This window comes from Squalius cephalus (assembly GCF_949319135.1).
Source record: "Squalius cephalus genome assembly, chromosome: 19".
Taxonomy (NCBI): domain Eukaryota; kingdom Metazoa; phylum Chordata; class Actinopteri; order Cypriniformes; family Leuciscidae; genus Squalius; species Squalius cephalus.
This window is the reverse complement of record NC_137140.1, coordinates 16689702-16716334: the sequence shown is the minus strand read 5'-3', so window position 1 is coordinate 16716334 and position 26633 is coordinate 16689702. Positions and strand designations below refer to the sequence as shown.

The 26633-nt window shown below is 39.9% G+C and overlaps 1 protein-coding gene across 1 annotated transcript in view; it reads right to left on the bottom strand.

The window, feature by feature from the left end:
- Positions 1–26633, bottom strand: part of arhgap23b (Rho GTPase activating protein 23b) — a 560944-nt gene that overhangs the window by 61917 nt on the left and 472394 nt on the right. Inside the window, 6 exon segments of the mRNA XM_079852050.1 lie at positions 1689–2009; positions 2120–2257; positions 3368–3407; positions 3731–3842; positions 14630–14653; positions 14656–14784. Of these exon segments, the coding sequence (XP_079708176.1) occupies positions 1689–2009; positions 2120–2257; positions 3368–3407; positions 3731–3842; positions 14630–14653; positions 14656–14784 (764 nt within the window).

Genomic DNA, 26633 nt, shown 5'->3' with positions numbered 1-26633 from the left:
CATTTTTCCACACAAACAGTCTTAAAATCTTGAAGGTTCCGTGGGACTCTTCTATAAACTCTGATCAGTTATTTAGTTATTTCCATAGATTTTCAATTGGATTCAAGTCAGGTGGTTGGCTGGGCCACTCTAACAGCTTTATTTTCTTTCATGTGTTTGGGATCATTGTCTTCCATGTATCCACCCATGTCCACCCTCATTTCATCTTCATCATCCTGGATGGCAGCAGATTTTTATCAAGAATGTCTCTGTACATTTTCCCACTCATCCTTGCTTCAATTATATGAAGTTTGCCAGTATCGTATGCTGAAAAACAGCCCCACACCATGATGTTCCCACCTCCAAACTTCACTGTTGGTATGCTGTTTTTGGGGTGATGTGCAGTGCCATTTCTCCTCCAAACATGGTTTGTATTATGGCATTCAAAGAGTTCAATTTTGGTCTCATCTGACCAGACTATATTCTCCCAGTATTTCACAGGCTTGTCCAAATGTTGAGCAGGAAACTTTAAACAACCTTTAACATGCTTTTTCTTCAGCAATGGAGTCTTGTGTGGTGAACGTGCATACAGGCCATGGCGGTTGAGTGCATTACTTATTGTTTTCTTTTAAACAATTGTACCTGCTAATTCCAGGTCTTTCTGAAGCGGTCCACAAGTGGTCCTTTGCTCTTGGACAACTGTTCTGATAATTGTTTTCACTCCTCTGTCAGAAATCTTGCGAGGAGCACCTGATCGTGGCCGGTTTATGGTGAAATTATGTTCTTTCCACTTCCAGATTATAGCCACAACAGTGCTCTCTGGAACATTCAGAAGGTTTGAAATCCTTCTGTAACCAATACCATCAGTATGTTTTGCAACAATAAGGTTGCAAAGGTCTTGAGAGAGCTCTTTGCTTTTACCCATCATGAGATGTTTCTTGTGTAAAACCTTGGTAATGAGACACCTTTTTATAGGCCATCAGTTGGGACTGAACCAGTTGATATTAATTTGCACTGACAAGGGGCAGGATTGCTTTTTAATTAATGATTGTCTTGCCTTTCCATGCCTTTTTGCACCTCCCTTTCTTTGTGTGTTCAATACTTTTTCCCTGTGTCAATTAACATTATTACACATAACTTAATTTATAGACATCATGGTTTGATTTCTTCGCGTGTGGATTGCATGGGTTGTTACCAACATCTGGTGAACATTTCATGTCAATAGCACTTTTAGAGATATATTTACTGAGAAAAATTGTGACGTGTTCAATACTTATTTTACCCACAGTATATATATATATTCAATGTAAAAAATGTAAAAATGCTTAAAAATATTTAATGTACTAAAAATGGTTAAGTTCACTTATATTGTTTTTTTTTACATTTCAATACAATAATAAAACAAAACAATGTTAAAATAAACATAAACTGGAAATAAACATAAGCTTCAATGGCATGTTTTCTCCCCTCCTCTTGTGATATGGCATGGCAGGCCAAATCAAATGTTATTACTTTGGACCGCAGGCCCTGGTTTAAACATCTCTGTTAAAGAATTTTTTTTTTTTATCCCCCTCCCCCCTCCCCCCCTCCCCCCTCCCCTCCCCCCCTCCCCTCCCCTCCCCTCCTCCCCTCCCCTCCCCCCCTCCCCTCCCCTCCCCTCCCTCTCCTCCCTCTCCTCCCTCTCCTCCCTCTCCTCCCTCTCAACAAACCCCATTGTCTGTCTTGCTGTTCTCTCTGATGACTCTGATCCAACATAGCATGTCATCCCTGTCCTCCGCCTGCAGCAGGTACTCGCAGAAGTCCTGAGTAGTCAGTCGCAAGGTGTGTTTACGCTTTGTCTCACTGTATGCTATGTCAATCAAGCAGCCTCGAATGCTGATTGGCTGCTCATCTTCCCCTTGCCCGTTGCCGTGACCTCCTGCCCCGGCTGCGTGAAGCACCACCTCCCGCTTATCCTTGTAGAGGAAAAGCGAATGGGAGCGCAACACACAGAAGACTCGTTTCCATGGCCGCATGCCACTGCCCACTTTCTAGATACAATACAATAACAGAGGTCTAAGGCTAGCCCACAGAAGTACTTGGAAATGTCTAAAATATAATTACATGAGTAATTAGACAGATGCATGAACTAGTGTCAGACCTTTCCCTTCTCAGTGAGAATCTGTTTATAATGCAGCCAGCCTTCTTTCCTGATATCAGTGACAGTGATGTTCCCCAGTTCAGAGGTGGAGTGACGTTTAGAGTGAGCTTCCTCTGCTGCTCGAGGGCTCTCTAGAGACTGGAAAAAAAACAAGACATTTTCGAAAAGACTCTTAAAGAAGTAGCCCATGATTTACTCACCCTCACGCCATCCTAGATGTATATAACTTTCTTCTTTCAGATGAATAAAATCTGAGTTATATTAATAAACACCCTGATGCTTCCAAGCTTTGTAATGGCAGTGGATTGCAACCATTGCAACCATCAGACTGAAGCTCAAAAAAGTGCATCCATCCATTATACAGTATAAGAACTCCACAAGGCTCTCACGGCTAAAGGCCTTCTGAAGCAAAGCAATGAGTTTGTGTAAGAAAAATATTCATATTTAAAAAACAAACGAACATACTGATTGCACGCAAGTCTACAGCGCAACTTACGTTACCTTACAAGTTACGTAAGTTGTGCTTTATTTACGCAAATAGAGTTTGGCCGTTTGGCCGCAAGCTACAATTTTACATGGTAACGAGTTAAAGGTTGTATCAGCGATTTCAGGCCCAAACATAAATTATCACATTCATCTAATCTTTCCTAACGATCCGCTAGCTGCCTGCCCCATAAGCAGGTCGTCAAAAAAACGCGTCTTTGTAGGCAGCCTAGGCTCAGCCTAGGTTTCACCAACACTCAAAACCAAAATAAATAGTGTTCCAACCAATCACCGACAGGGGTGAATGTTGTGAGGTTTTTGCACGAGCGCAAAACCTCACAACACCCACCCCTGTCGGTGATTGGTTGGACCCACCCCTGTCGGTGACGATCATTTATGTTTGGGCCTGAAATCGCTGATACAACCTTTAAATATGAATATTTTTCTTACACAAGCTCATCGCTTTGCTTCAGAAGGCCTATATTAACCCCCTGGAGCCATGTGGAGTTCTTATATAATTGATGGATGCACTTTTTTGAGCTTCAATCTGATGGTTGCAATGGTTGCAATCCACTGCCATTTCAAAGCTCGGACGCGTCAGGCTGTTTATTACTCTCAGATTGTATTAGTCTGAAAGAAGAAAGTCATATACACCTAGGATGGCTTGAGGGTGAGTAAATCATGGGCTAATTTTCATTTTAAAGTAAACTACTCCTTTAATGGATGAAGAATTACTGTAATTGAGGTTGGATAGAGAGAACTCACGCCATCTGTGAAAAAGCTTTTGACACGTTTTGGTAGTCTCCTGTAAAAAAAGAAAAAAACGAAAGAAAAAATTACAAAGAACAGACAATACTTCATGTAGTAATTGGTACACCCAAATTAATCTCAGTTTAATCAAAATTAAAACACTACAAAACTTATAAATGTAACATCAGTTCCAGAAGAAATTGGGATTGTGCCACAAACAGATACTGCGCGAAAATAAACACTGAGCACTGAAATATGAAAACCATATTTCCATATTTTGTTTTTGAGTGTGCTTGTAAAGAGATGAGACATCAAACAGCATATTATGTGCAATGTACAGTGGTTGTTCCAGAGGAACACAGAGTGTCTCACACTCACAAGAAAACACGGCTGTCCTCCTTGAAGGTGTTCAGACCCTCGTCACATGACTTAGAGCGCTCCGTGGTAATGGCCAGCATATAGGAGGACCGACGGCTGTTTTTGAGATTGCCTTTAAAAAAGAACAAAAGAGAAGATAATGCACAAAAAAGAGAATGAGAGAATGATAATATATGATAGACATTATGTGCAAAATGGTTTATATATGTATATGTATATATGTACGTGTTCAGCCTCATCGTGTGAAGACCGACTCGGGTAAAGACCATCGACTCTACCTGCGCGACTCCACCGAGCAAGGACACCAGAAAGGCACTTAAGTATCTCCTTTTCCCTTTTCCTTCACTCTTTTTATCTTATTGTTCACCTTAACCCTCTGGGGACCAAGGTGTTTTTGGGGCCCTTGAGATGTTCTGACATGCCTTGACATTTGTGCTTTTTTCAGTTATTTATAAACATGTTAATGACAAAGGTGTAAATTCACTATATATAGCACAAACAGGGCTACCATAATATGCGAGCAACTTGTATGTAGATGTTTGTATTTTTAAGAGAATAATGTTTATGCGTGGTTATTGGAAAAAATAAAAATGAAAGTTGCTGAATTAAGACCACAAAACACATATTAAATATGTGTCCACAAGACTTTTGACCAATGGATGTGGTCCCTTTGAGTTCTAGCTTCAAAATTATATGAAAATAGTCTTGCTTTATCGTTCACAAAAAAAAAATACATTGATTTAAATGGTGTAAAACAGGTTTTGCTTGGAAAGCCAATATGCGAGGGGGAGGAGTAGTTTACACCCACTCTGCATAATGACTCTGCCTAATGAGCCATTCTTTCAGGTGTGACACTGACTGAGCCACAATGCAAGGACAAAGGATGTATTTAGAAGAAGACTTATATTGACCATTTAAGATTTTGCTTACATCTCTCTTGTAAATATGTTTTGCTATTTTATTAAAAATGTTACAATTACAACAATAATTACAATTTCAACAATATTTCAAGTGTACTCTTTCTTTGTAAAAAAGAAAAAGAAAAAAGATTATAGGCCTACATTTTATCATATGTATTCATTAGTTTGAATATAGCCAACATTGGAACATCTAACATCTTAGTCTATGACTTTATTTTTGACAAATATATATATATATATATATATATATATATATATATATATATATATATATATATATATATAAAACGTTAGATATGAGCAGAAATTGCTAAACAAAAGCTTATTTTATGTGGCAGTATATTTTACAGTAGCCTAAAAACTGTACCCAAATCTAGTCAACAAGTGACTGACTGTAACGTTGTTTTTATGAAATATTAGGGCATATAAATGCTAATTTGCAGTTTAATACGTTGCTTATACAAATACATTTTATTTCAACATATTCCAGTCGATTTTTACTCATCTCAGTAGGCTATAGCAAAGCAGTTTATTCTTTCACACACAGACGCGCGATTTATATTTAGGCTAAACAGTCTTTACAAATATGTACCCTTCATTCATCTCACAGAAAGGCGAGTCATATTATAGAAATGCGATTCATCTTTTTGCGGTTTGCATAGGCCTACACTAACGTTATTCCATAACGTTATTCCACACTTGAGAAAAGAAAACAGCCTACCTCACTCCTCAGCGGGATCTGCTCCTCATATCAGGATATATTGTTCCTCATATCAGCACTGTTCTGAGGAATCTTTTCTCCATAAGGTAGGCTATATTATGCCTCACTCGATCACGACGCGCTTTGTTTACAGCTGATGTGGGCGTTTCACAGCTCTGAAATAGTTCTCAGAATTTGCGTTTGAATAGCACGCGCTCTCCGGGGAGTGGTCACATTACTGTGAATTAGCTCGTAATGAGCTCGACTGGAGTCGCTCTCTTTTTATACAGATTACAGAAGATGAGAATATTTGTTTTTTATATAAGTTACTTCATTTAACAGATGCGATCTCAAGCTTTATGCCCGTGGGTCTGTTTGCCTGTTTGACTGAATTTTCGCGGAGTTATAGATCATTTTCGAACGCGTTTCAAATGGGAGTTTACTGACAGTGAGAAGGCAGAAATCGCATCATGTTAATTTTTCTTTATTTGTCAAAAAAGCAAAACACTTTATTTTTATTGTGAGTATACAGAAAAAAAATAGAAACTGAACAGGATCGTTTGATGTATTACACGAAAATGAAAGATCAAAATTAACAGAGCATTTAGTGTTTATTTTCATTGCTAAAAAAAAAAAACGAGCAAAACGCGCGGGCGCGTTTTTGGTCCCCAGAGGGTTAAACAACATGTGCTTTCAACACATTACTGTTATCACTCGGCAACGCCCTTTCATCACGCTCAAAAGGCAGCGCAATACTGCCAATATGCGTCCCATTCTCTCATCCGCACACACTCCTCTCTCTCTTTCCGTGGGTCTATGGAATTGCCAGTCAGCAGTCAATAAAGCTGACTTCATTCCAGCCTTTGCATCTCATTCTACTCTAAATATCTTAGGCCTGACTGAGACCTGGATTCGTCCAGAAGACTCAGCAACCCCCGCTGCTCTCTCTAGCAATTTCTCCTTCTCTCACTCCCCTCGCCAGTCTGGGAGAGGCGGGGGTACAGGGCTCCTCGTTTCTAACAATTACAAATACTCTGCGCTCTCTTCTATATGCAACAACAACTCATTTGAATATCATGCTATTACACTCACAACTCCCATTAAGATCCATATTGTAGTCATTTATCGTCCCCCAGGACAGCTGGGTAATTTTGTGGATGAGCTGGATGTGCTGCTGTCCTCCTTCCCTGAGGACGGCACCCCACTTCTAGTCTTTGGTGACTTCAACATCCATCTCGACAAGCCGTATGCAGCAGACTTCATCTCTCTCCTAGCCTCTTTCGATCTCACACAACTCATCACCACAGGTACTCACAAATCAGGCAACCAACTGGACCTGGTTTACACACGCAACTGCACCACAGACAACATCTTGGTGAGACCTCTCCATGTCTCAGATCATTTCCTCATTACCTTCAGTCTACAACTCTCTACCCCTGCACCACCAACCCCACCACCAGTCACTTTCAGGCGAAACCTGCGCTCACTTTCCCCCTCCCATCTTTCCTCTGCCGTCTCATCTTCTCTTCCCCCACCCTCACAATTCTCATCTCTGGATGTGAATACCGCAACGGATACCCTATGCTCCACTCTAACCTCTTCTCTAGACATTATCTGCCCTCTCTCCTCCAGGCCAGCACGCGCCACTCCCTCTAACCCCTGGTTATCTGAGGTTCTTAGGGAACACCGGACCGAACTCAGGGCAGCGGAGAGGAAATGGCACAAATCAAAAGACGCATCTGACCTGAGTACGTATCAATCTCTCCTCTCTTCCTTTTCTGTTGATGTTCATGCTGCAAAATCTTCATACTTCCACAACAAGATCAACAACTCCTCCAACACACGATTACTCTTCAAGACATTCAACTCTCTCCTCTGTCCACCTCCACCACCACCCGCCGCCTCCTTAACTGCTGACGATTTTGCGATCTTCTTCACCAACAAAACAACATCTATCAGCAGTCAGTTCTCAGCTCCACACACACACGAACCCAGACCGACCCCTTCCACAGCCAACATCCCTCTGCCCTCCTTTTCTCCACTAACCGAGGAAGAAGTATCTACACTTCTCCTCTCCAGTCACCCTACCACCTGCCCTCTAGACCCCATCCCCTCACACCTTCTACAAGCCATCTCTCCCACACTTCTACCAGCACTCACACACATCATCAACTCATCCCTCCATACTGGCATTTTCCCTACAGCATTCAAGCAGGCTCGGGTTACTCCACTGCTTAAAAAACCAACGCTAAACACATCATTTGTAGAACATTACAGACCTATCTCTCTCCTACCATTCATTGCGAAGACACTTGAAAGAGCTGTTTTCAACCAAGTAACATCCTTTCTGTCTCTCAACAACCAGCTGGATGTCAACCAATCCGGCTTCAAGAAAGGGCATTCTACTGAGACTGCATTACTGTCTGTCACAGAAGCCCTACGGATCGCAAAAGCTGCTTCCAAATCCTCAGTCCTCATCCTCCTGGATCTGTCTGCTGCCTTCGACACTGTGAATCATCAAATCCTTCTGTCCAGCCTCTCAGCACTGGGCATCACAGGAACTTCACTCCACTGGTTTGAGTCCTATCTCACAGGTAGGTCCTTCAAGGTCGCATAGAGAGGCGAGGTATCCAGAGCACATCAACTGACCACAGGGGTTCCCCAGGGTTCAGTTCTTGGTCCCCTCCTCTTCTCCATCTACACCACATCACTGGGACACATCATACAAGCACACGGCTTCTCCTACCACTGCTATGCTGATGACACACAGCTCTTCCTCTCGTTTCAACCAGATGATCCCACAGTAGCTGCACGGATCTCAAGCTGCCTGGCAGACATCTCGACGTGGATGAAGGAACATCACCTGCAGCTCAACTTGGCAAAGACTGAGCTTCTCGTCCTCCCTGCCAATCCGTCTCTACAGCACAACTTCACTATCCAGCTAGAGTCATCATCAATCACCCCATCAAAGTCGGTGAGAAATCTTGGAGTAACGTTTGATGACCAGCTGACCTTCACAGATCACATTTCAAAGACAGCTCGATCATGCAGGTTTGCACTGCACAACATCAGGAAGATCAGGCCTTTCCTAACTGAGCATGCAACACAACTTCTCGTCCAGGCCCTGGTCATTTCTAGGCTTGACTACTGTAATGCTCTTCTGGCCGGACTTCCAGCATGTGCAACTAAACCTCTACAGATGATCCAAAATGCTGCAGCCCGTCTTGTCTTCAACGAGCCAAAGAGGGCCCACGTCACTCCTCTGTTCAGCTCACTGCACTGGCTACCTCTCGCTGCTCGCATCAAGTTCAAGGCATTGACGCTTGCTTACAGATCTATCACAGGCTCAGCTCCCTCCTACTTTCACTCACTCCTACGAGTCTACATCCCTGCCAGAAGCCTACGATCGGCCAACGAGCGACGTCTCGTGGTTCCATCCCAGAAAGCCACAAAATCACTTTCCAGAACATTCTCATTCACAGTTCCATGCTGGTGGAACGCTCTCCCCACCCTCATCCGGAATGCAGAATCCCTGACAACCTTCAAAAAACATCTGAAAACCCATCTCTTCCGGGAGCACTTAACCTCATAAAAAAAAAAAAAAAAAAAAAAAAAAAAAAAAAAACACCTCCCCTTTCCCTCTAAACCTCACTTATCGGGCTTATGCTACTCTGAATAATGCCTGAACGTTGTATCTTGAGCACTTCTTGCGCTGCTTTTTGTTTTTTGCCTCTTCATGATGACTCGCTTAATCTAGTCCTACTTTGTAAGTCGCTTTGGATAAAAGCGTCTGCTAAATGACTAAATGTAAATGTAAATGTATATATTGTTAAACGTTTAGTAAATCATCAGAAACTGTTTTTATTATAATGTTTAATGACTATTTTGAAAGCCAAATGACTGCACTCCCTTCACATTATGAGGTTTTATTTGAAGTTTAACATTGACAGCAACATTTAATAACCCACTTGTTATTATGGTGTTCATTTTGAAAAATGGAAATGCTTACATAAGAATATAACAGTGAAATGTTTTTCTTTAACTGAAATTTATTTTGCCATTACTTAAAGCTGCAGTCCGTAACTTTTTTGGGTTAAAACTGATCCAAAATAAATTTTTGAGCAAGTACATAACCAGCCAGTGTTCAAAACTATCTGCTTGCCTTAGCTCGATTCAAAACGGTAAGCTTGTAATAATGTTATTAATTCCAGTGGTGCTGGTGGATTTCCGCGGAAATTCGAGTATGTCTTTGAGTCATTACGCCACATCTGTACACATAAAGTCTCGGGTAGTAGGCTATATTGCGTGTGAGGATGTTGGAGGTGGAGATTTATAGCCTTTTCTCACAGCACTTGTTTGTTTGTTTGGATTTTATTCACAAATACCATTACCAGCAAATTCTATAATACAGCGGGGGTACAGAAATCAGAATTTGGTATAGTGAATGGGTCCCCCAAAGAAGCTAAAAAGCTTATAGGTGGGGGCCCATAGTTCATGAAAAGAAGTAGTACAGACAAGGTACACAGTTACCACCTGCAACCAGACGATGGTAAGTAAACAAAGAGCAAAAGCGCACCAGTACATACATAAAAGTACATACACATACACATACATTCATACACATAGATCCCAGTAGTCCATGAGAAGACAGTTATATATTAAATATAGGTTGATAGATAATATTTTTTTAGATGTCTTTTAAAGTTGGAGATAGAGGGCAACACCTTAAGGCCATCGTCAATCCCGTTCCAAATCTGCGGCCCCCTACAGACAACGCTCATACTGGTACGAACATGTCGGCGATATTTTCCAGATATGAGTGGTTTGGTTCTCGTTTGGTATGTATGCTGGCGGCTGGAGATAGGAACAAGACTACTCAGTGTAGTGTTCAGGCTATTGACAATTTGAAACATAAGGCAGGCATTATGATATTTGTTTAGCTCAGCTAATCTTAGTAACTCAAAACGATAAAATAGAGGGTGAGTAGGAGAATTTATCTCTGACCAGGACAGAGCCCGTATGGCTTTCTTTTGCAATGATGCAAGTTTTTTAAGATGACTTGTGAAGGTGTTGCACCATATCACCTTACAGTAGTTAAGATGTGGTTAAAAAAAAGTTGTATACAATAAGAGTAGGGCAGACAGCGGAAGAATGTGTCTGATCTTATAAAACAGGCCAACATACTTTGACAGTTTGTTTACAAGATGATCAATATGACATTTAAAGGTAAGAGATTCGTCAATGAGGACCCTCTTGCACTCTTTTTATCATTTGGTCATTGATTTTAATCAGGCAGTGGTCAGTGTTTTTAAATATTTTTTTCTTGGTCGATTGGAATATAATAAAATTTGTTTTGCTTACATTTAATGACAGTTTATTGCATTTAAACCAAGAGTCAACTTTGATGAACTCTGAATTTACTATATCTTTTAAAATAATAGGGTTATTATGTGATGTAAACAGATTTGTGTCATCTGCAAAGATGATTTTATGGAATAATGTCGATGAATTTACAAAATCATTTATATGTAGAATAAATAAGAGTGGCCCTAAAATGGAGCCCTGGGGGACCCCATAGATTATGGGCTTACAAGTAGAATTATGATCATTGACATGGACATACTGTTCCCTCTCAAATAGATAACTTCTGAACCATTCAAGTGCTAAACCTCTGATACCATAGGGTTGTAATTTGTACAATAAGATATCAAAATCAATGGTATCAAAGGCTTTTGATAGGTCCAAGAAAATACCAATGCCACATTTTCCCTCTTCAATACAGTCTTGTTCAATAATTTGTTCAATTAGGTCTAGTATTGCCATACAGGTTGTGCTCTTTTTTCTGAAACCGTATTGAGAGGGAACAAGAATATCTAATTTATCAAGATAGCCACTAAGTCTATTGTATACTACCTTCTCCATTACTTTAGAAAAAGTGATATAATTAATTAATAATTAAATAATTAAATATAATTAACTTGATATAATTAAACTTATCAATTTGATGGCGGATCCAGAAAGGTTCAAACGACAATCACCAGTGACAACTGGACAGTGTTGGGGAAGTTACTTTTAAAAAGTAGTGTTTGCTCGTTACTCGTTACTTTTTAAAAAAGTAATCCGTTACTTTAGTTAGTTACCCCGTTTGGAAAGTAACTTTTTACGTTACTCGTTACTTTTACGTTACTTTTATGTTGCTTGACTTTGGGCAGAACCCAATATCTGTTCCTAAATATGTAGACATAAAGTTATACAATGGAGGACATAACAGGTAATTATTTTGTGCTCTTTATTATAAAAAATAGTACCAATTTCGAAAGAAAAAAAGTCCTTCTCATTGGCGCTGCTGTGTGCGGCAACTTTTATTCTCAGCCGGCTCTGCATCATGGGGTAGAGTGCGACACTCCGCGATGAGCAGCTCGCCCGCGTCACTTCTCTCCGCTCCGCTCCCCCTATCCACCGAACTTTAAATTTCGGCAACAGCCAATAAAGCGCTCCTGCTCTCTAACACCGGTGCGAATCGCGTCTTGATAGCATAGGACAAAATGATATAGAAGACATAAACTTAGTTTTCAGACATACGACTCACTCTATCAAGGGAGTAGGAGAAAAAAAAGAGATTTTGAGAGAAAAAAATATATTTTGTTTAAAAGTACACATATTCAAGCTTTCTATATATTTCTCAGGTCTGTGAGACAAGTATAGCTTATCTGAGTTTCGGTTCATTTACAGTATGGAGACGAGCTCAGTTCACGCGCTGGTGCCGTCATGATTATTTTGCATGCTATATTTACTTATTTATTAAATTCAGGCAATTAATTGGTTGGTAAAACATTGATTAAAATTAAGATAAAATTAATACAAAACGAAATTCGTTTTAAAGAAAGTCTTTCTACAAAAACAAACTTAATAAAGTGGTCTAAATCATGTCTGCCCACTCCATTTATCTCCCGATATATTGCACAAAATTATGATCTTACTCATGCTTTTCACTTTTCATATAATCAACATAGATTAAATTATTTATTTATTTATTTTATTTAAACAAAAATATGAAACATTGATTAAAATTAAGATACAATTAATACAAAACGAAATTCACTTTAAATACAGGTTTTCTACAAAAACAAACTTAATAAAGTGGTCAAAATCATGTCTCCACACAAAATGTTTATTTTATTTTATTTAAACATAAATATGAAACTAATTTGTTTTCTTCAGTTCTCAACAGTTCTCTTCTCTCAAGCGCGCAGCTGAGGCAGTGTCGCTGTCAAATATATCCATGGGAAAAGTAACGTTGCGCCGAATTGAAAAAGGAACTACGTTTCGTTACCAAATTTTTAGTAGTAACGCGTTACACTACTTTTTACCCGAAAAAGTAGTTACGTTACTGTAACGCGTTACTTTGTAACGCGTTACACACAACACTGCAACTGGAGAAGGTGGACAACTGATTTGAAAGGTGGTGTGAACTCCGTGTTTTGAAGGGGTTCAAAACGGACACAGAGACAGCTTTTTTTCTGCTGGACAGGTAAGACATAAGCGATTGTTAGATTTAATAAGCGCGATTTACTGCAATGCTTTTTTTTTTCCCTTAGTTTGTCAGAACAAAAGTGGATGTTACTTACTTGTTTAGATGACATTTTTCTGTGAAAATTCTTATGTTGGCCATACTTCCAAAAAGTAGAATCTGTGATTCCAAATGACAGTATCCACACCGGTGCGGTGACTGACACCCGCACATTCTCCTCAAAACATTGGATTCATCCGTGCTGTGCCATGCCGAGCCAAGCTGAGGCACAACCCACATAAAGTAGATAATTCCGCGAATAACTGCAATTGCAGATTTCGAACAGAGATGGCAAAAAAGAGGAAAAACTACGGACTGCAGCTTTAATATAATGAAATTTATCATAGAGCATAGTAATTATAAAGATATTATTGATGTGACCAATTAATGATTAACTGTTACATCCCTAATGAATAAATTAATGAATTATATAAATTAAAAATAATTACCTAATATGAGTATGAAGGCTGTGAACTTGTAGATAACTTACCAACCATTAGTAATAAAAAAATAAAAAAATAAAAATCTTAATAGCTGTTAAAATTGGGGGGCCTGTGTTGATGACAGATGTAAAATAGAGGAACAAAATTATGGATGTTAGAGACACTGAGTGGCATTGACAGTAGACAGATAAAGAGACACATTTAAAGGAGGTTAAATATGTACTATATTGAAAACGAGGCAACAGGGTTATAGGTGGTGTGATCGATGCTGAGGAAAGAAAAATACAAATAAGATTCATGGTGAAAGATAGAGATGTTTACATGACAGTTATAAATGACATATAAAGTTGCTATTGGATAGACCATAGACTGTAAAAAAAAGATGGACGACGCCCCTTCGCTCTCTTCCATTGGTGAGAACTGAAGCCGCCAGTATCCCGATATGGCGCTGACATCTTGGAACTTGAGTCTGCGCAGTAACGATCTCGGGACCAGACCTGCGCAGTAGTGAGCAGGAAGTAAAGCCGCGAAATCAATGCTCCGCCCTCACTCTCGCAGAATTCACTCTTGCAGAATGCACTCTCCCTGAGTGCACTTTTTAAAAAATGTATTGCAGTACGACAAGAGGCTTGTTAAAATAAAGTAAATACAATCTCCTCAGTTCTCCGAAGATCCCGAAAAAAATCAGTGACTTCACTTCAGTGACTACTTCGCTCAGAGAACCTGTCAATCACAGCTGTCAATCATGACGTTACACCACCGTTTTTATAGCATCACGTAACTAACTAAAAATAAACTTATTTTAAAAACAGACATTTGAACTTACATCAGCGTGATAAAAACGACAGCAAATGAAAGAAACCACCTTTGGAAAAAAGATATTTGAAGTGTAATTTAATTGTTTAGTTGGTCTCACTTCCCGTTGAATAACACGGGGAGGCGGGGCTTATGACCTATACTAGGACCAGTCACCGGGGGGTGATCAAGTCGTTTTGGCTTCACTTTTCAGGGCTTGTGCGGCACGCTTGGGATAGACTGATGATTATCAGTGTCAACAGAGAGGGAGGCAGGAATAATTGAGACAGTGTGACAGTTAGATAAACTGGACAGGCACCTGGCAGATAGAAGAAACGGATCAATATGGTGACACCAACAGACTATAAACATGCACAAGTGCTAGAAAACCAGCTAAGATGAAGTGCTCAGATAGAGGAACAATAGAGGTCACTGTGAATGGAGCTGGATTTGGGGTGGTGGACAACTCACTGCAGTCTGTGTAGAAAAGGCTGGTAAGGGGGAGGTGAGGATTTGACAGACAGGGCTGGTGGTGTGGGCAGATGCCTGGCACAAGCTGCTGGACACCACGGAGGACGCTGGCACATGGCGAGCACACAGGTCTACACTGGGACTGGTGGGCTCATCTATCAGAGGAGGTGAATGTTAGAGGGGTGAGAGAGGTTTTAGGGGGTATGCTGGAAAGGGTAGGTTGCTCCACTGACAAAAATATTTTAGTCTTAGAATGAAGAATAGAATGAGGCTTTTATATAGCGCTTTCATATGTACTACTGTACACCCAAAGCGCTTTACAATCATGTCAGGGGATCTCTCCTCAACCACCACCAGTGTGCAGCATCCACTTGGATGATACGACGGCAGCCGGCAGTCTTCTTAAGTTAACCATGAATTAATGGTTCTAGTATGGATAAAGTAATTTGTGGCAAGATTAATTCTAAAACCTGACCCAAAGTATATTAAATCTTTTTTTTTTTTGCTTTTTTTTTTTGCTGATTGTGGTGGGAAATCTATATATATAGATCGGAATAGAAGATATGCTCATGAGGTCACATTAGACGGAAGTCACTGTGGTTACAGCCACTGAGTGGCAGAGTTAGTGTTCTGCTTGAAAAAACAAACATTTAAAATGAGAAAAGATATGTTGTGTGATAGACAGTACAAATAGATGGAACAAGAAAAATTAGCTATCTTTTTACAGAAAACCGAAAGCTACACAAAAATGGAAGCAAATGGATCCCTGCCATTCACAGAAACAAGTGGAATCTTGGAAAACAAACATGGATTTGTATTTGCCATTTTGTGTCATGTATGTAGCCTGGCTAACGTCAGACCTCTTTCTCATTGAGACGTGGTCTGGGAACCACATGTTCATTTTCTCGTATTTGAGGCGTGGTTTACGAATGCCCAGAGCCGTTTATTGGGCGCTACGAATGTCTATCAAATGCGCCTGTACGTAGCTCATACGTACGTAACGACAGAAATTCGACGAGGAAGAAGACGATGGCTGAAGAAGACTAAACTACTTTGCTGCCATGTTGGATCCATAGATATAAGCAAACTGCTTCGGTCGTCATCGTCTTGCTGCTCCCTCCCCGTTCTGTGATTGGTCCCCTCGCTGAGGCAAAAATCTGGTCCATGGTATCCAGGCTGCCTAGCAGCGTGAATAAAATCGCACTGTGCTCAAGGCAGCATGGGGAAACCCAGGCTATCATGTATGTTGAATTTTAGAGTAAAATTATACCCTATATTATATATTGTATTGACTACTCATCATTTCAATATTTTACTTCTTATTTTATGTGTAGCTGTTAAGTTTTTGTCAGCATTTATTAAATCTATTACCTTGGGTTCTACAAAGGGGGGTGGTTAGATAGTGTTAACCAAGACAAACCCAGTTCCATTTTGAAGGAATTCAAGCATAGTAGTAGTAGTAGCCAATGCTCTGTCTTCCTGTCCTGTCTACCCCCTTGTCATATTGTATGTATGTTTGTATGGACAGGTTGATGGCTAATTTCACTGGTACTTGTGACTATGTGACAATAAAGGCTACTACTACTACTACTACATAGCATCAGTTCTGGTAGGTCACATTAGTCAAGCTCGCATCAGCTGACTCTCAGCTGATCCATGTCTACCTATAGGAATATGACGCCTATCACTGTATACATATATAAGCTCCTTCAGTATTATCAGCAGCTATTGCGTTTCTCAGGAGCTAATTACCCTCCTCCATCCCCAGCTCCTCCTCTCGTCAGTCAGGATTTGGCATTCTGATTCCCCTTGAATCAGAATAAATTCTCTAATTATGTTGTACTTTAAAATCTTGAATTAATGATATCTGCAATACATTCATGCTGGTCCTGTTCTGTTTACCCTAAGGTATTGCTGCTCTCCCTGCTCTTATCCATGCTAGGCTGCATGGATTTGCAGGAAGTTCTTGCCCAGAACAGAACTATACTGCCAATCCAAACTGTATGATAATTGTCAATCGTATTCGACGATAGTGGTCCTGACAGAACTTAACGTTAAGTCATGGTGTTGATGCTATGGGAATGCTTACAGCGTGCACCATTAACTGAAGCTTGTGTAAAATTATGGCAATTCTATTGACCGACCAAGGGTCTGGTGACATAGCGTGACGCATCATCAAGACAATATAATGGTGCCTGCATTAAACGTCATCAGCCTCTTTGTCCTCAGGAATCCGCATATCTTTATGTTCGCGTGATAGTTCGTCATATTGTTTGTCTGATTTTGTTATTAGACTAGATTGGCAAGCAAGCAGTTTAAAAGACTGTACGTCACAGTGCCGATGTCCCCATGTTAGATCCAGAAGCACGCTCTTTTCCTCCCAATCTCTGCTCAGTGATGCTGTCGGAGGATATTGGGACATGAAGGTTGCTATGGCAGTCAGCCCCCTAGACAGTGTTGGACATTCACCTCTCAATTAAGTCCCCAAATTAATGTGTTCAGTTTGTAAATGACCGCCTAAATATATGTGGGTCACTTTACATTTTTTCATGCAACATTGTGTATTTACATTAACAGGAAGTAGTGTATGGTAGTCAGTAGTCACGTTGCAGCGGAAGGAAGAGCAACTCGTGTTTCTCCACATGGCGTGGAGATGAAGTGTTTTATGTTTAATTTTCTAAGTACCCCTTTGGCAAGTGGAGCTAGGTACGCAGTGTTGATATTTCTTTTGTGTTTATGTCTGAGTAAGATGCGTTTGTTTTTTGCATGGTGTTGTTGGTCGTTGAGCTCTGTTTACTGATTGTTTCAGGTTTTCTTATCTATTTTAATGTCCTTTGTTGTATATATGTATATTCATAAATATGCATTTATTTCATCATGCCCTTTTTTGTGTATATTCATAGTATAAATTACATTTGTCTTTGTGTAGTTTCACGGTTCTTCAAGAACTTAAAAGTAATGCTTAATAGTGCTCATGATGCGCTATTAAAAGAGAATGCACCCATCAGAAACTGCACCCATTTGGAAACGAATGGGCAGCTATACAGTTGTTCCCTTCCAGTGAGCTGTTTCAGGGCTGATACAACAGTTCATAACAGAGCTATGTGGAGTTAAGAGAGGATTATAAAGTCTTTTTTAGAAAACATCTAGGTTACGACTGTAACCTCTGTTCCCTGAGAACAGGGAATGAGACACTGCGTCGATGACACTATGGGGAATGCCCTCCACGTGAACCGGTGTCTGAAAAGCTATCCAATCACGGCAATCGAATTTGACCGGCGATAGCCTGTGGCGTTACTACTAGCGCAACCCGGAAGTATAAAAGGGCCGCCTAGAGAACATGTCATCCACTTTCGTCTGAAGGGACTGTTCAGCAGGCATCCCTGAGGCATGGCTAATGACGCAGTGTCTCGTTCCCTGTTCTCAGGGAACAGAGGTTACAGTCAAAACCTAGACATTCCCTTTCGAAAGAGAACTCGCACTGCATTGATGACGCTATGGGGAATGATGTACAATGTTAAACCTGAAATGCCAAGAAATCACTCCCCCTTTGGGTCACATACAGGCTGTCAGTGACATTATTCCCTACAGTTACTGCCCAAGCTATAAGCCTCAAAGAGGCATCCAAACAAGTAAGTCAAGTCAAGTCATGTCATCTTCATTTATATAGCGCTTTTAACAATGTAGATTGTTCCAAAGCAGCTTTACATGGATAATAGGAAATTAAAGTAACAGAGATTGTTTTGATTTTATAGCAGCTCTAGAATAAAGTTATTGTCCAGACAAAGTTAGTTTGATTGATTCACTTCCGTCACAACGATCATTAGTTATTAACTTAGGGGCCGCTAACACAACACCGTTTTAACAGAAAACTCTTAAGGTCTTTCTGCGCAAACTTCAAAAACGCGAACTAGTGAGAACGCCGATGAACGTACATTACAAATTCAGTATATAGGTATGCGCGTTTGAATATATGTGTAGTCCTTCCCTACAAATCAACCCTCAACATACTACTTGTCTGGCCTTAAAATTTATAATACAGAATTTTTATCGCTTCCACGTAGCCACGCGAACCAGAATTATCCCGACAGCGCTTTATCTGTAGATAGGTAAAGGGAGGGGAGGGAGGCCTTCACAGAGAAGAGACTAGTTGACATTTCAGGACTGCGCTGTCGACGCATCCAGGCGCAGGTCCTTCATCAGATCTGGGTACAGCCTGGATCCGGCGGACTGCGGTAAACCTCGGGATAAACAGAGAGACTAATATTAGCGTAGACGCCATTCTTCTTATGATGTAACGAGTACATCAGGATTTATGGGAAGTGTTCCCGGTTCCGGCTGACCTAATCTGTGCAGCTGTAACGGTCACCAGCTGGAGTGCCCTTGAGAGCCACCAGAGGGCACTCCACACCAGACTCTCATGTTCACTCACAGACTACATCTCCCATCATTCTCTGCCTGGACTCATCAGCACTCATTATCACATTCACCTGTATCTCATCTTCTTGTTTGGTTCTCCTCATATAAGCCTGGTTCACCCCTTCACTCACTGCGAAGTTTTGTATGTTGTTGCACTGCATTTCCGAGCGTTTTCCCTGGTTTCGTGTCTCTTGATTTTTGGATTTCTTGCCTGTTCCCTGGATTACTCTTCTGCCTCTGACCCCTGCCTGTTTTGATTGTTTGTTTATTTGTTTGTTTGGACTGCCTTCCTGTGTTTGACCCCTGCCTGTGCTGATTACGATTCTGGATTATGCTTCAAATAAAGCTGCAATTGGATCTCAACCTTTGTGTCTCGGAGCAGTTCGTGACAGAAAACTTCGCCACACGGAGATCCAGCAGCCATGCCAACCATGTGTCCAGATGTCCAAATCATGCGTCTCCGTCAGGAGAATCGGTCCATCGAAGACTACGTCGCAGATTTTATTGAACTGGCACATCTCACGCTAATGAGCACCAAGTGCTTAATGATCTTTTTCCGCGGAGGATTATCTGAACCGCTCCGGTCATTGATGCCCGACCATGATCCTCACGGGACATTAGAACAATATATAGATCTGGCCCTGTTGTTGAGCGGTTCATCGTTTATTGTGGGCGTGGAGGAGAAGGAGCTCCGTGAACCAGCAGTATCCCCTCAGCCTGATCTTCACGTCACGGCAAACATAAAGCCTGCCACCGGATTGGTCTATGGGCATCCAGGACTTATTTCCAACGTGACAGATCCACCGCTGATGTCAGCACGTACTGCCAAGAGGACCACTGTCCCAGGGTCTCATCTTACCGTGACCACCGTTCCAGGGCCATATCCTAAGATGGCCACCGTTCCTGAATCTCTTCACGTCAGCCCTGCCGAGCCTGAGCTTCTTCACGTCAGCCCTGCCGAGCCTGCGCTCCACGTCAGCCCTGCCGAGCCAGAGCTTCACGTCAGTCCTGCCGAGCCAGAGCTTCACGTCAGTCCTGCCGAGCCAGAGCTTCACGTCAGTCCTGCCGAGCCAGAGCTTCACGTCAGTCCTGCCGAGGCAGAGCTTCATGTCAGTCCTGCCGAGCCAGAGCTTCACGTCAGTCCTGCCGAGCCAGAGCTTCACGATGCCACGTCTGCCGATCCAGAGACTGTTCACGTCACTTCTGCCGATCCAGAGACTGTTCACGTCACATCTGCCGATCCAGAGACTTTTCACGCCACGTCTGCCGATCCAGAGACTGTTCACGTCATGTCTGCCGATCCAGAGACTGTTCACGTCACGTCTGCCGATCCAGAGACTGTTCACGTCACTTCTGCCGATCCAGAGACTGTTCACGTCACGTCTGCCGATCCAGAGACTGTTCTGTCACGAACTGCTCCGAGACACAAAGGTTGAGATCCAATTGCAGCTTTATTTGAAGCGTAATCCAGAATCGTAATCAACACAAGCAGGGGTCAAACACAGGGAGGCAGTCCAAACAAACAAATAAACAAACAATCAAAACAGGCAGGGGTCAGAGGCAGAAGAGTAATCCAGGGAACAGGCAAAAAATCCAAAAACCAAGAGACAAGAAACCAGGGAAAACGCTCGGAAATGCAGGGCAACAACATACAAAACTTCGCAGTGAGTGAAGGGGTGAACCAGGCTTATATGGGGTGAACTAAACAAGATGATGAGATACAGGTGAATGTGATTATGACTGCTGATGAGTCCAGGCAGAGAATGATGGGAGATCAGTAGTCTGTGAGTGAACGTGAGAGTCTGGTGTGGAGTGCCCTCTGGTGGCTCTCAAGGGCACTCCAGCTGGTGACCGTTACAGCAGCCTAACATTGAATTATAAAAGTATATAATGTGTTATGTGTATGCTAGGTCAAAGAGATGTGTTTTTAGTCTAGCTTTGAACTGACAGAGTGTGTCTGCTTCCTGGACAATGTTAGGAAGACTGTTCCAAAGTTTTGGTGCTAAATAGGAAAAGGATCTACCGCCAGCAGTTGATTTTGATATTCTAGGTATTATCAACTGGCCGGAATTTTGAGATCACAATAGACGTGAAGGACTATAATGCGTTAAGAACTTGCTCAAGTACTGCGGAGCTAAACCATTTAGTGCTTTGTAAGTAATCAGCAATATTTTAAAATTGATACGATGTTTAATAGGGAGCCAATGCAGTGTTGACAGAACTGGGCTAATATGGTCATACTTCCTGGTTCTGGTAAGCACTCTAACTGCTGCATTTTGGACCAGCTGTAATTTGTTTATTAAACGTGCAGGGCAACCACCCATAATAGCATTACAATAATCTAGCCTTGATGTCATGAACGCATGGACTAATTGTTCCACATTTGTCAATGAGAGCATATGACGTAATTTAGATATATTTTTAAGATGGAAAAATGCGGTTTTACAGATACTAGACACATGACTTTCAAATGAAAGATTGGTATCAAAGAGCACACCCAGGTTCCTAACCGACGACGAAGACTTGACAGAGCAGCCATCAAGTGTTAGACAGTATCCTAGATTATTATGTGAGGGCGTGAAGAAATATAGAGCTGAGTATCATCAGCATAACAGTGAAAACTAATTCCATGCTTCCTAATGATATCTCCCAACGGTAGCATGTACAGAGTGAAAAGCAATGGTCCTAGTACTGAGCCTTGTGGTACGCCGTACTGAACTTGTGATCGATGAGACATCTCTTCATTTACTGCTACAAACTGATAACGGTCAGATAAGTATGATTTAAACCATGTTAATGCAATTCCACTAATGCCAACATAATTTTTGAGTCTATTTAAAAGAATGTTGTGGTCAATAGTATCAAATGCAGCACTAAGATCGAGTAACACTAATAGAGAGATACTGTACAACCACGATCGGATGATAAGAGCAAATCATTTGTAACTCTAATGAGAGCAGTCTCGGTACTATGGTACGGTCTAAATCCTGACTGAAAATCCTCGCAGATATAATTTCTTTCTAATAAGGAACAGGATACCGCCTTTTCTAGTATCTTTGACAGAAAAGGTAGATTCGAGATCGGCCTGTAATTGACTAATTCTGTACGATCAAGTTGCGTTTTTTTAACAAGCGGTTTAATCATAGCCAGCTTTAAAAGTTTTAGATAGGCTACGTATCCTAATGACAAAGATGAATTAATGATATTAAGAAGAGGATCTATTATGGAAGTAAAATAAGGCCATCCTTAAAAATATTTGTGTTTGCCGTAACCCGACCGACCCTGTCAATTTAGGACCGACCCAATTAATTTTTTTATTTTTTCCCCATTTAGTCTGACCGACTTGCTGGTTGTAAACTTGCGTTAACCCTCTGAGGTCTGGGGTGTTCATGCCCTGACATTTGTGCTTTTTTCAGTTGCTTATAAACATATCAATGGCAAAAAAAAAATTACACTCTATTTAGCACAAACAGGACTACCATGATATGTGAGCCACATGTATGTACATGTTTTCATTTTTGAGAGAATAATGTTTATGCATGGTTATTGAAAAAACTAAAAATGAAAGTTTCTGAAATAAGGCCACAAAACACATACTAAATATATGTCAATAAGACTTTTGACTAATGAATGTCGTTGCCTAGAGTTTTTTCTTCGAAATGATGTGAAAATCATCCTGCCTAATCATTCACATAAAACGATACATTTATTTAAGTTTTGTGAAACACTTTTAGTTTGGAAAGGCAATATGCGGATGGGGCGTAAACGATCATGCATATTTAGTAGTTCACACCTGATGAGACAATGTCCCTGCATACTTAATGAGCCATTCATTCAGGTGTGTCACCTATAGCTAACTTAAATATACAAGCTTCATAAAAATGATCATTCTAGAAGAAAATTTCAGATGGCATTTAGAGGCTTTTGCATCTGAACTCTTCATATATATACACACACAAACACACACACACACACACATATATATATATATATATATATATATATATATATATATATATATATATATACATACACACATATATATGTGTATATATTTGTACACAAATATAAATTTTATTTATATTTTTTATATACTTTTTTTTTTTTTTTTCACAAATTGTGCTTGCAAATTGTATAATATCCAAGGTAAACATGTCTAGTAATTGTGCAGTTAATTCTCATACTGTATTTTCAGTTTTGGAATATGTATCCTCTCCCCAAATTTGTTACTAATAAAACACAATACAAATTATTTAAAGAAAAAAATTATATTTACCTTTTAATAGTTTGTTTACATCTACCTTGTAAATATATTTTTTTATTAAAAAGGTTACAATTACAACAACAATTGAAGTGTAATCTTACAGTATATTCTACAGTAAAAACTGTACCCAAATCTAGTCAACAAAATGTTGTCTTTCATATTTCGCCTGACTGTAACGTTGTTTTTATGAAATATTAGGGCATATAAATGTTAATTTGCAGTTTAATACGTTGCTTATACAAATAGCCTACATTTTATTTCAACATATTTAAGTCGATTTTTACTCATCTCAGTATAGCAATACAGTTTGCTAAAACATCATCATTCATTCACAAACGTGATTTAAATTTAAACTGTCTTTTTGCGAGCTGTGGTAAACAGCGCGCATCTCCACCGTTCATTCATTCATAAACAGAAACCCGATTCACGTGAGAAGGAAAAAAACGTACAGTATTCCTCAGCTCAGTCTGATCCTTGCTCCTCGAAATACCTGCACTTCTGAGGGACATTTTCCATTATTATTATTCCTCACAGCGCTGCGAGACGGTGTAAACAAGTAATGATCTGTATAAACTTGTGTTTTCTCGAGCTGATATGGGGGCGTTCACAGGTTTGCGTGGATTGCCTCAGTCATTTGCGTTTGAATAGCGCGCGCTCTCCGTGGGCAGAGTCACATTACATTTGAATCAGCTGTAATGAGCTCGAATGGAATCGCTCTCTTTTAATACAGATTTCACAAGATGAGAATATTTGTTTTTTATATAAATTACTTCATTTAAAAGAAGAGAATTCAAGCTTCATGCCTGTGTGTCTGTATGTCTGTTTGACTGAGTATTCGCCGAGTTATTGTTCATTTTCGGACGCGTTTCAGAATGGACTACACTGACAGAGAAAAGGCAGAACTCGCTTCGTGTTTATTTTTCTTTATTTGGCAAAAAGCACAACACTTTGTTTTTATTGTGAGAATACACAAAAATAATACACATTTAACAGAATCGATTGATGTATGAAACTTGTTTGTAAAATCAAAGTCAAAAGAGTATTTCGGGTCTCAATTCAACTGATAAGGAAAAAAGCGAGCAGATCACGTCGGCGTGATTGCCGACCTCAGAGGGTTAAGACCGACGGATTTTTTTTTTTACTCTTCAAACAACTAATACAAATGCAATAAAATGATATTAATTATATTTTAGTAAGTATTGTGAATATAAATTAACCCCCTGAGGTCGGCTATCGCGCCGGCGCGATAGGCTCGTTTTTTTCCTTATCAGTGAAAAAAAATAAAAATAAATAAATTACTTTTTATCTTATATGCTTGTGTTGTACATCAATTGATCCTGTTAAGTGTGTATTATTTTTGTGTATACTCACAATAAAAACAAAGTGTTGTGCTTTTCGCCAAATAAAGAAAAATAAACATGATGCGAGTTCTGCTTTCTCTCTGTTAGTGTAGTCAATTCTGAAACGCGTCCGAAAATGAACCATAACTCAGCGAATACTCAGTCAAACAGGCATACAGACACACAGGCATGAAGCTTGAATTCTCCTCTTTTAAATGAAGTAATTTATATAAAAAACAAATATTCTCAGCTTGTGAAATCTGTATTAAAAGATAGCGATTCCAGTCGAGCTAATTAGAGCTCATTCAGATGTAATGTGACCCCGCCCACGGAGAGCGCGCGCTATTCAAACGCAAATGTCTGAGGCAATCCACGCAAACTGAACGCCCCCATATCAGCTCGAGAAAACACATCAGATCATTGTACTTGTTTACACAGTCTCGCAGCGCTGTGAGGAATAATACTATAATGGAAAATTTACCTCAGAAGTATGAGGAGCAACAGATCCGATCCGAGGCTATGGAATAATGTAGTAAGTTTTTTTTTTCATTCTCAAGTGCGGCGCGTTGCTGTGCATGAATGAATGAATGAATGGCAGAGATGCCGCTGTTTACCACAACTGGCAAAAGACGGTTTAAATTTGAATGGTTTCTGTCTGTGAATGTTTCGCTTTTAGCAAACTGTATTGCTATAGGCTACTGAGTAAAAATCGAGTGAAATATGTTGAAATAAAATGTATTTGTATAAGCAAAGTATTAAACTGCAAATTAACATTTATATTTCTTATAATAAAAACGAAAGTTACTATGTTACAGACATATGAAAGACAACATTTCATTGATTAGTTTTGGATAGATTATACATTTTTACTGTAAAATATCTGCCACCTCAAACAAGCTTTTGTTTGCCAATTTTTGCTCATATGTTAAATATAGTATGTTTTGTCAAAAATAATCAAATAATAAGTTATAGTGTTTATTCCAATGTAGCCTAGGCTATATTCAAGTAATGAATCCTTAACTTTGAAATATGTATGATAAAATGTATACTTTAGTTTTTACAAAGAAAGATTACACTTGAATTGTTGTTGTAATTGTAACCTTTTTAATAAAAAAAAAAAAATACAAGGTAGATGTAAACAAACTAATAAAAGGCAAATATAAGCCTTTTCTTTAAAATATTTTTTTATTGTGTTTTATTAGTGACAAATTTGGGGAAAGGATAAATATTCCAAAACTGAAAATACAGTATGAGAATTAACTGCACAATTACTAGACATGTTTTCCTTTTGATATTATAGGCCAATTTGCAAGCACAATTTGTGAAAAAAATATATATATATTGAGATGCTTCCAACTGTTGCTCTTGCATTCTTTCTTGTGACACACCTGAATGAATGGCTCATTAAGTATGCGGGCCCCACTGTCTCCAGGTGCGAACCACTAAATATGCATGATCGTTGACGCCCACTCCGCATATTGCCTTTCCAGACAGAAAGTGTTTTGCAAAATTTAAATCAATGCATTGTGTTATGTGAATGATTAGGCAGGATAATTTTCACATCATTTTGAAGAAAAAACACTAGGCGATGACATCCATTAGTCACAAGTCTTATTGACATATATTTAGAATGTGTTTTATGGCCTTATTTCAGAAACTTTAGTTTTTAGTTTTTTCAATAACCATGCATAAACATTATTCTCTCAAAAATGAAAACATGTACATGCATGGTGCTCACATATGATGGTAGCCCTGTTTGTGCTATATAGAGTGAATTTACACCTTTGCCATTAATATGTTTATAAGCAACTGAAAAAAGCAAAAATGTCAGGGCATGTCAGAACATCTCAAGGACCCCAAAAACACCTTAGACCCCAGAGGGTTAACCATCGGCCTACATACAAGCATAGGCTACGCTCTTTCTGGGAAAAATAAATGCTAATGCTACCACATCTTTACATTACTATTGGGCAATTCCAGC